The sequence below is a fragment of the Chrysemys picta genome, chromosome 9 (genome assembly GCF_011386835.1).
Source record: "Chrysemys picta bellii isolate R12L10 chromosome 9, ASM1138683v2, whole genome shotgun sequence".
Taxonomy (NCBI): domain Eukaryota; kingdom Metazoa; phylum Chordata; order Testudines; family Emydidae; genus Chrysemys; species Chrysemys picta.
The window spans coordinates 28,819,463-28,830,542 of NC_088799.1; the positions used below are offsets into that span (position 1 = coordinate 28,819,463).

The window sequence follows — 11,080 nt, forward strand, 5'->3', positions numbered from 1 at the left end:
ACCACAATGTATGGTGAATTCACATCTAGCCTAATTTTGCCTTATGTTCTGCTCCAAGGATGCGCTGTTCTTGGCCAGCAGCTGTCCACCAGGTCAGCTCTTTTCTCCCAACCCTCCACAGTGCAAGCTCTTTTGGGTCAGCTGCAGGGATAAGCTCTAAGGATAAGCTCATGGAGCAAGTGCTCTTCCTCTGTGAGCAGCCCACTCCCCTTCACCGCAGTGTGAGCTTATGCGGCCATCATTTTCTTGCTTGTGGACATGGGCTTCTAGAGAATGGGGCCTTTCTTGAGTTGATAACACAGAATGACATTTGCCCCATAATGTCACAACATGATGATGTAACATCCCAATGCATTGAAAAGATATCACCGAGCAAACATCTGTAAAATGGTAACCCTCGCTCTGTCAAACCAAACTCCCAGTGTTCAGGTGTGGTTTGGCAGCCTCATAGTGCCAATGGACTGAACAATAATCCTAGCTCTACTATATTTGTTGTATGCTGGCTGCAGCAAGGTGAATGCAGTCATCCAACAAACAAACATCACACAGGCAATAAAGTCCTGTCTGCCTCTGACTGGATCTCTGCCACTCACCTTTCCCATGGACTGAGACTCATGAATAAGGTTTATCATCAGACAGTACCTTGGGACAGTTTGCTTTTATTCCCGCTACTCTAACTTTTGTTTTCCCAGCGCTTGTCTTACCCTGAATAGCAAGAGGGTCAAAAATTGCAAAAACAATATGTTCTTGATCAAAGTGATCTGGATAGAAGAGCGAGAGGTCAATTTGCTGTGCAACGCCAGCCTTCATAACAAACACTTGAACTAGTTGCATTGACATAATTTCAGGGCACTGCAGCTGCAGATCAAAGAATTGTATTTACTTTGGCTGTCACAAGGACATTCTGCTAAAGTTTGTCAGGGACACCCTGCGACCCTGATGGCCTCACAATCAGAAGACAGGTGCATGAACTTGTGCAAATTCATGTATATTGTAGGAAATTCTAGCACATACCAGTATAACTCCCTTGCTAAAGAGAAAATCTTACTTTCAATGGATTCTTATGCTATAAGGGGGCAGTAAGAGCACTGAAAATAATCTTTTAAAGAACTATAATTATATTTTTATTGCCAAAATATATGGGTCTTTCCTTCATAGGGCTACTCTGAATATGTCAGAAATACAATTATAGCGGCAAGTGCAGCATTAATAGCTTTGCTGTGGTTTCCTTAAGACTTGAAAAAGAAACCGTTTGGTCTTTTAATGTCTTTTAATGAAATAACGTTACTACCACTGATAACTACTGAGGTCTCTGCTTTAATATTAGTGGTAATTTTTTTGTAACTGTCCCATTAGCATTAGTTATTTTGCATACATTTGTCCTATGATATGTTAAGGGGCTCCAGTAAATGTCTCCAGGGATGGATTCTTAACAGATTGAAAACACAGATTTAGCAGATTAAACGGACTAATTTAATGAGAGCTGCATGATCTAGTAGGAAGGAGTTTGATCTAGTGAACCGAGCATGGGGCTGTGAGCCAAAAGCTTGTCTACCCTAATCCAGCTCTGCCACTTGACTTGGTGTTTGTTTCTGTATATTGGTAAAATGAGATAATACTCACTTACCCACTATACAATTAATGGTCCACATATATCCATATGTTTCAGCTGTTTTGTACTACTACGGTGACACATGTCAGCCATAAACCTTATTAGGGAGAAAAGGTGGGCGAGGTAATATCTTTTATTGGACCAACTTTTGTTGGTAAGGGAAACAAGCTTTCGAGCTTACACAGAGCTCTTCTTCACGAAAGCTTATGTTCAAATAAATTTGTTAGTCTCTAAGGTGCCACAAGTACTCCTGTTCTTTTTGCGGATACAGACTAACACGGCTGCTACTCTGAAACCTTCAGAAAACTTGTCTCTCACCAACAGAAGTTGGTCCAATAAAAGATATTACTTCACCCACCTTGGGTCTCTTATATCCTGGCACCGACATGGCTACAACTATACTCCATAAATCTTATTGGCAGCTGCCCCAGAGTGGCACAAAGGAGCCAGAACATATTGCTGATCCTGGCACAGTATTTGCATAGTGATTTGAAAATATAAGTTACAAGTGGGATTTTCAAAGGCGCCTAAATGACTTTGCAGCACAAGTCCTTCACTGTGTGGGCATGAGGACTATCAGAATTCTTCCATCCTGCTTGAGTGCTGCTGTGATATCTCTTAGGAGCTTCTGGGACTGAATAGTACTGCATCAGATATATTGGAAGACTTTGTAAGAAGTTATATGTATGGTCCCCTTACAACTTCATGACGATAACTGGATCCAGGACCTATTTGGAGGGACTGATTATTTACTCGTCTCCTTAGAGCATTATTTAAGTGTGGAACTTCCTTGAGATCAATAGGGGACTTGAAAATTTATATAATACTGCAACTGTTCCACCTAAGGCCTGATCTGACTTGTATTCAAGTCAGTGGTAAGATTCCAAGTGACTTCAGGAGGAGGAAGCATTAACTGAAGGCACTGCACCCAAGAGATCTTTTCCTGGATTAAATAAGAATAGGATGCCTAATTTGCTGAATTTCCAACCATCAAAGACATTGTGTAATGCAGAGACAAGGTGGGTGAGGTAATATCTTTTATTGGACAACATCTTTTGGTGAAAGAGACAAGCTGTCAAGCCACACAAAGCTCTGCAGCCATTCAATAATAAATAGATGAGTTGAATCAATATTCTTTGTTGTAAGTAAATCACGTTGCTCAAGGTGTTGTATTGGACAGATTGTTTCAGAAAGTGCCATGGGATTATTTTGTAAACAGATGGGTCTGTGAAATCTAGGTTTTCTAACTCCTGGATACTAGTTTTATGATGATAATTAAAAATAAATGAAAACATTGTTTGCGTGAGGAAACCTCTTCCAGTCTCACTGAACTGCTGTGTGGCCTTGGGCAATTCACTTCAATTTGCCGGGCCTCTGTCTTTTCCTGCCTTTTGTCTATTTTGACTTTTTATACTGTAAACTCTTCAAATCTCTTACTATATGTTTTACAGAGTCTACCTATCGTGGGCAGCGGGTGAGCCCCTGGCTTGGGGATGCCGGCCTGCCCCTTCTGTCCGGAGCTCTGCCACTGCCACCAGAGCCCAGAGCCTCCACCCACGCTGCGGCTGCCAGCCCACCCCCCGGCTCCAGCCCCAGACCACCCGAGCGCCTCCAGCTGCAGAGCACTGGGAGGGCAGGCGGTGCAGGACCCCCATCCGAAGTGCCAGATGGGCAGCATGCCCCCCCATGCCCAGAGCGCCAGGTGGGTGGGCATCGAAGTCCCCAGCCCCAGAGTGCCGGGCAGGCGGGCGGTGTAGCCCTCAGCCCCAGAGCGCCGAGCGGCGTCTCTGGCCGCAAGCCGACCCCCATAAGTCCAAGCCCAGAGCCCTGGCCACAGGGGAAGAGCCGCCCATAGCAGAGCGCTGGGAAGCAGGAGGGAGTCTGGGGGCAGATTGTGAGCGGGGCCATGCAGGGCTGTGTTTGGGGAGGCTCAGCCTCCCCCAGCCTTTGATGCCCGCTGCCCATGACCCTAATCCTAATTGCAGCCTCTAGGGGCTACAATAATAATTAATAATTAATTAATTAATATCTTAACTAACAATTATGGCCTTTCTGTTATGGGAGGGTTGGCTGGGTAAATTTTCTCTGTATTTACCCTTCTCACATTCAAAATATCAAATAAGAAAAAAACATACTCATATTCCACTCCCCTCTGCTCCAGGAGACTCTCAACATCAGAGGACTTGTCCGCTTCAACTCGGAAATCAACTCTCATTTCTGGTTTTACTTGTGTGATAGTGTCTGGATTCCAGAAATCAATCTGAAAAGTGGAACAGATGAAAATATATACATATGTGATTACGATTGTTAGGTTGGTATCTATGGCTCGATAGTGATAATATGGTAAACTTCATTAACTCAAGACAGCACCAGGGCTATATTCCATTGATCTACCTAAGTTTTCCAAAATTAAACAAAATCACTTGGAAAATTAACTACAATGATTGTATTCGGGCATGTAGGTCACATATTGTGAGATGTAGTTTTGCTCAGATGGCAGTGACAGCTTTCCAAGATTTCAGTTCAGCAAAGTACTTAAGCATATGTTTAAGAGTTTTTAATGGACTGGGGCCTAAGGCAGGAGATGAGCATGCAGGTTCAAAGACAACTTCTGGACAAATGTGTATGTCCATCTGAGGAGTGAGTAAATTAGAAATATCATCTTTCATATATTTTTAAGAACAAAAGAGATGATTATGATCATCAAGTGAGACCTCCTGCCTAACACAGGCCACAGACTCTTTTCCAGTAAGTTCTCCAGCAAGACCATAAGTCCTGTTTGAGCTATAGCACATCTTTGAGAAAGATATCCAGTCTTGATTTCAAGACGTCAAGTGTAGAAAATTCACCATGTCTCTAAGTAAGTTGTTCCAATGATTAATTATAATCAATAATGAATTAATAATTATTAAAATGGAAAATGACTGCCCAGGAAGGAGTACTGTGGAAAGGGACCTGGTGGTCATAGTGGATCACAAGCTAAATATGCGTCACCAGTGTAACACTATTGCAAAGAAAGCAAACTTCATTCTGGGATGTATTAGCAGAAGTGTTGTAAGCAAGACACAAGAAGTAATTCTTCTGCTCTACTCTGCGCTGATTAAGCCTCAACTGGAGTATTGTGTCCAGTTCTGGTTGCCACATTTCAGGAAAGATGTGAACAAATTGGAGAAAGTCCAGAGAAGAGCAACAAAAATGATCAAAGGTCTAGAAAACATGACGTATGAGGGAAGATTAAAAAAACTGTGTTTGTTTAGTCTGGCAAAGAGAAGACTGAGCAGGGGACTTGATAACAGTTTTCAAGTACATAAAAGGTTGTTACAAGGAGGAGAAGGGAGAAAATTTGTTCTCCTTAACCTCTGAGGATAGGATAAGAAGCAATGCGCTTAAATTGCAGCAAGGATGGTTTAGGTTGGACATTAGGAAAACTTACTGTTGGGGTAGTTAAGCACTGGAATAAATTGCCTAGGGAGCTTGTTGAATCTCTGTCATTGGAGATTTTAAAGAGCAGGTTAGACAAACACCTGTCAGGGATGGTCTAGATAATACTTAGTCTTGCCTTGAGTACAGAGGTCTGGACTAGATGACATCCCGAGGTCCCTTCCAGTCCTACAATTCTATGATTCTATGTTAACTGTTAAAACTTTCTGCCTTTTTAATACTCTGAATGTATCTATTTTCAACTTCTGAGCATTATAGCTTATTAAGCCTTCCTCTACAAGTTTAAAGAGCACTCTACTAACTGAAATCTCTTTCCCATGATCAAGTTACTTCTTAACCTTATCTTAGATAAACTAAATAGATTGGGCTTATGTCTCTCACTATAAAGGCAAGTTTTATAGACCTTGGATCATTCTTTTAGCTCTTTCCCAACCCCTTTACAATTTTTCATCATTCTTTTTGAAGAGTGAACACTGGAACGATCCACAGTATTACAGTAATGGTCTCACTAGTGCCAACTGTGATCCTCTTGCAGCCAAAACTCTTGATTTCAGTGAGAATTTTGTCTATATGAGGACTGTAGGATTGGGCACTTAGGCCCTGATCCTGCAATAAACTCAATGTGGATAGACCCCTATTAATGTCAGCAGGGCCGGCTCTAGCGTTTTTGCCGCCCCAAGCAGGGAGGAAAAAAAAAAGCCACGATTGGCGGCAATTCAGCAGCAACTCTAGCGCTGCTTCATTCTAGGGCAGCAATTCGGCGGGACTGAACTGCCGGATGTGCTGCCCCCCGTCTTCATTGGCCGCCCCAGGCACCTGCTTGCTATGCTGGTGCCTGGAGCCGGCCCCGAACGTCAGTGGGGCTCTGCATGGGCTCAGTGGTCTGACTTTGGATAGCTGCTTGTAGGCTTAGGTCCATAGGCCAGTGGTCCCCAAACTGTGGGCTGTGCCCCCCTAGGGGGTCATGGAGGAACGTTCGGGGGGCATGTGGTGGAGCTGGAGCCAGCACCCACAGGGGGCAGGGAGGGAGTGCCATGCTTCCAGCCCCACTCTGCTCCGAGCCCAGCTCTGCTACCAGCCTTGCTCCTCCCACAACCCTGTTCAGCCCCCAGTCCTGCTCTGCCTCCAGGCCCAGCTCTGCTTTCACTCCCTCTCTGCCCCCAGACCAGCTCTGCCCCCAGCCGCAGCTCCGCTTCGCCCCCTGGTCCACTCCCAACTGTCCTCTGCCCTCATTCCCTCTCTGCCCCCAGCTCCACTCTGCCCCCTGTTCAACCCCCAGCCCGGCTCTGTCTGTGCCTAGCCCCAGCTCCTCCCTCATCCCCAGTTCTGCCCCCAGCTCTGCCTTTAGCCCAAGTTCCTCTGCTAAGGAAGCCTTGGCTGTGCAGAAATGGAGGGGGGGCAGGAACAGATTTCACTACTGGGGGAGGAGGGGACTGAAAAAGTTTCAGAGGGCTAGTCATGTTAGTCTATCAACAAAAACAATGAGGAGTCCTTGTGGCACCTTAGAGACTAACAAATTTATTTGGGCATAAGCTTTCATGGGCTAGAACCTACTTCATCAGATGCATGGAGTGGAAAATACAGGAGCCGGTATAAATATATGAAAGGATGGGAGTTGCCTTACCAAGTGTGAGGTCAGTCTAACAAGACAAATCAATTAACAGCAAGATACCAAGGGAGGAAAAATAACTTTTGAAGTGGTAATGAGAGTGGCTCATTTCAGACAGTTGACAAGAAGGTGTGAGTCACAGTAGGGGGAAATTAGTATTGGGGAAATTAGATTTAGGTTTTGTAATGACCCAACCACTCCCAGTCTTTATTCAGGCCTAGTTTGCAAATTAATTCCAGTTCTGCAGTTTCACGTTGGAGTCTGTTTTTGAAGTTTTTTTGTTGAAGAATTGCCACTTTTAGATCTGTTATTGAGTGACCAGAGAGATTGAAGTGTTCTCCTACTGGTTTTTGAATGTTATGATTCCTGATGTCAGATTTGTGTCCATTTATTCTTTTGCATAGAGACTGTCTGGTTTGGCCAATGTACATGAAAGCTTATGCCCAAATAAATTTGTTAGTCTCTAAGGTGCCACAAGGACTCCTTGTTCTTTGTGGTGAAAAAGTTTGAGCCCCACTGCCGTAGGGGCTATATTTGTATTTATACCTTAAGGTGTATACATTTTGCCTGGGACTAAATAAGCCTACTTGCATGAGTAAAGGCTACTGATGTGAATAAAAACATTTCTAAAGCATCTTTTTCCTTAGAATCTAAGCAATGAACAAAATATTATTACCTTGGGGATTACAATAATGTAAATGGAGTGCTGTCATCTAAATATACAATGATAAATGTGTGTTAACTATTTAAGATTTATAACTTTCTCTTCCTAACAATAAAAAAAAAAAAATCACATCTTTTGTTGTTTCTGTTGCTGCTCTATTTATTTATTTATTTATTTTTATTTTACTTGCACTTGTGTCAACCCATTCCTTAAGTGAATGTTGCTTACTATGCAGTTTCCTCACAGTTTGTAATTTCAAGCATAGTTCAAAGTTTTTTTTCTCTTTTTGAAGGATTTCAGGGGGGAAGTTTTGACTAGCATAAATGTTTTAAAGCACAGGCAACTCTGATTCCAATAACAACAAATATTTTCAAGTATATTTCATTTGGAATAGTAATTTTTGATGCAAAGATTACTATAGTTTTCTTGGTCCTTTTGTAGTCAATATTGTCATTTCCTGATAACCAAGTCTGCTGTTATATGGGCACCAGCATGTTTTCCCCATTATTACTGTATACAGAATAAATATAATTCATGCAAATAATTAATACATTTAATAACTACCTTTTACAACAGATAAGACCAGCTTCTGCATTCCTTAGGCACCTATGCAGATCAATGCGAATTCTGGGTTCAAAGTATCTGCAGAACTGAGCCTACAGAGTATCTCTAGTCCACAGGAGCACTGTACACATACTGTACATAAATCGGTGAGATGGGGATCACTGTGTGTATAAATAATTTGGGGCCTGATTCACTAAATCTGGTACAAGGTGCAAATTGTACCTGTTTTCTTTCCCCAGATGGAGGAGTTAAGCCCCGAGAGGACTGGTGGTGGTACGTCCACAAACTTCCCTTGGATTTACTGTTTGGAGAAGTCAGTTCTCAATCGCACTGGTGGCTTCATTAAAGTCCTATTAGTAAAGGTTGCTTCCAAGGAGCCAATCCACCATCTTTCCTGGCTATGCCCCCTCTCTGGCCATCACCTCCCTAAGTATAAGGGAGGTTTGTGGCTGGTGTGTCCATCAATGAATGCTGTATTTATGTGTGAGCTAACTGTTATCCCAGAATTGGTTACTAGTCCTGACTGTCAACTATTTTGGCCATAATTTTGCATAGATTTTTGATTTTCATTTTTAGGAAAAAGAAAAACCAGCCCTCTAATTTAATTCCTTTATAAGGAACACTTGAAAGAAAGTATGGCATGTTCATTTATATAATGAGGGTGAGGAGGCAGTGGCACACCAATAGCCTTGCCTTCTCATATGGTATCACCCTATTGCTGGTGATAGCGCCTCCACTTCTGCATATCATTAAAAATGTCATGTTTTCATCTCACCGACAATGGCATTTTTTCTTTCCACAGCTATTTTACTACATCAAAGTTGAAGGGAAGTAATGAAAACACATTTGCTGTCTTTATTATTTTTTCTCACGTCATCGTCATGTCATCATATATCTACATCAAGGTCAGTAAAAAAACAGGCAGCTTGATTGGGCATGGTAGGAAGCTTTAAAGAAAATCCAAGGAAGAAAATATACTGCATGAGAGGCTAAAGGAAAGTTGAAGTTGGATGCAAGCCTAGTTTTTTGGGTTATTTCTAAGTGAACAAATTCTGTTGTAACCATTAAGTTAAAACCACTGGAAACTGGAATTTTCATGTGGTGTTTAGCATAACACGTATTCAAAAGTATCGTACCATACATTTTTTCCTCTTGTTTTTTAGAGTATGTTGCATTATGTGCTTTAACATGCATCTTGGATTATTCAGCTAGATTTTCTAGAAATGTGTTTATTTAGCTCCTGTCTTGTGACCTAGTCCTGCTCCCTCAACAGGAAAATTCACATTGACTTGAATGGACTCAGGATCAGGCTTCCAATTGAACGGTACGATATATAGTATTTCTTAGATCAGTATTGGTAAAACAAAAGAGCTTTAAATTACAGTCTATTCCCCCACCCAATTCCATCTTATTTACCTGCATGTTGCTGGCCAAGTTGTTGAGGAATTCTACCTGCTCTTCATTGTGTGGTGTTACACGAAACACCTTCTCTCTTGGCAGTGGAGGAGGCAGGAGAAAAAGACATGATTAAAACAGGCATATCAGCTAAGAGAGTTTTGTTTAGCAAAAAAGTACCGGTTTAACCTTAATTTGAATTCTTACCCATCAAAATGGTGACTGTGAAGTGGAGCTGAAGCAGCTGCGGCACCTACAAGAACCAATAAAGCCCACATTTTTTTAGAAGTAAAGGGCGTGTGATTATTCTCATCTGCTTTTATAATCCAGTTTATCCTGCTCATTACTGATCACACAGCAAAGCAGCCCTTCATTAGCTGATTGATTATTCTCCTGTCCTTGTTTTATCTGTACACTGTTTATGATCTGTGTATTTTGTTGCACACCTGTGGAAACAGAGCTGAGAGTCTCACAGCTGGCTCAGGGTGCTCACCGCTAAAACTGGATGACCTATTCAGAGTGGAGAATTTATATGATGAATCTTGCTCTTTTTTTTCACTTGTGAATGATTGGTGAACAATTTTCATGAATTTTTATTCAAAGTAATTCAATGGATGTACCTGAGAACAAATTCGGTGCACAAGCTGTATGCCAATTGGGCCTACAGTATATCTCTAGTCCACAGGGGCCCTGTACACATCCTGTACATCATTCAGCGAGGTGGGGATCATTGCTTGTGATTGTCTAGGTGATGATTGCATCTTTAATCTAAATGTCTAGGAGGAATTTGCCTCTAACCCTTCATAGCATTCTGAATGCTCACATAATACTCTACTGTACTCCGCATATGGATAAAGAAAATCTAATGACATGTAGTCATATAAATAAAGGGCCACATTTTCCGCTGTTCCCTCCGTTTCACCTGCAAAAATGCACACAAGTGGTTGTAAAGGAAAAATAGTACTTGCCCCTATTTTGCTCATAACAACACATAACTTTGATAGTTAGATGTCATACCACTCAATTCACCAAGCAATAGATTCATTTTAATTGTGTTCACTGGTACTAATTTAAACTTTGTATTTTAGCCCAGGGAGTTGTAGCTGTCATGCAGTTGTTACAGGAGACACTAAAGACAGCTGCAATCCATGGGGTCCTGGGCTGGAACCTGGAGTAGAAGGTGGGCCTGGGTTCCCTGCATCCCCTCAACTCCCTATTTGATATAAGAGGAGTTGATCTGCACTGTGGGTCCCACCAGAGGGGAAGGTCTCTGGCCTGTCCCCCGACCCATTAGGTGGGCCAGCAGAGACTGCGGGGGATTGTTCTCCTCCTTTCCCCCATGCTGGCCAGTGATGAGGTTAGCCGAGTGAACGACAGGTTTGTGCCACTAACAAAAGGAGCCAGACTGAGGACTGCCGAAAACCTCTGAGGCGAGCAAATCCCCCAGAAAGCGCAGAACCCACCAAGGCAGAGGAGGAACTTTGTCACACTCTTTTAAGAATGAACATGATTCCACACCTGAATATCCTATGATACTCTTGGGAGGCAATTTTGCAAAACTACACTGAACAGCCTAGAAATACTTTAAGACTGGAACATCCAACATATGCAGCCATTTGCACCTAACAGTCTGATCCCTGATGAATTTGTTGTTTAAACAAGATTCCCAAATTGCACGTATCTTATGTACCTGAGAATTATATTTGCCAAAATATAAGGATTGAACTTAATTTACAACTAATGACCTAATTTTGTAACACTGCACGTTGCCACAAACAATAATCTTACTTAGAGT

The 11,080-nt window shown here is 42.3% G+C and overlaps 1 protein-coding gene across 1 annotated transcript in view; it reads right to left on the reverse strand.

The window, feature by feature from the left end:
* LOC101953934 (carboxypeptidase B) overlaps window positions 1-9,629 on the reverse strand; it is a 30,716-nt gene extending 21,087 nt beyond the window's left edge. Inside the window, exons 1-3 of the mRNA XM_005303294.4 lie at window positions 9,493-9,629; window positions 9,307-9,382; window positions 3,748-3,872 (exon numbers count right to left, since the gene is read on the reverse strand). Of these exons, the coding sequence (XP_005303351.2) occupies window positions 3,748-3,872; window positions 9,307-9,382; window positions 9,493-9,629 (338 nt within the window). The remainder of the gene's footprint in view (window positions 1-3,747; window positions 3,873-9,306; window positions 9,383-9,492) is intronic.
* Between the last annotated feature and the right edge of the window lie 1,451 nt (window positions 9,630-11,080).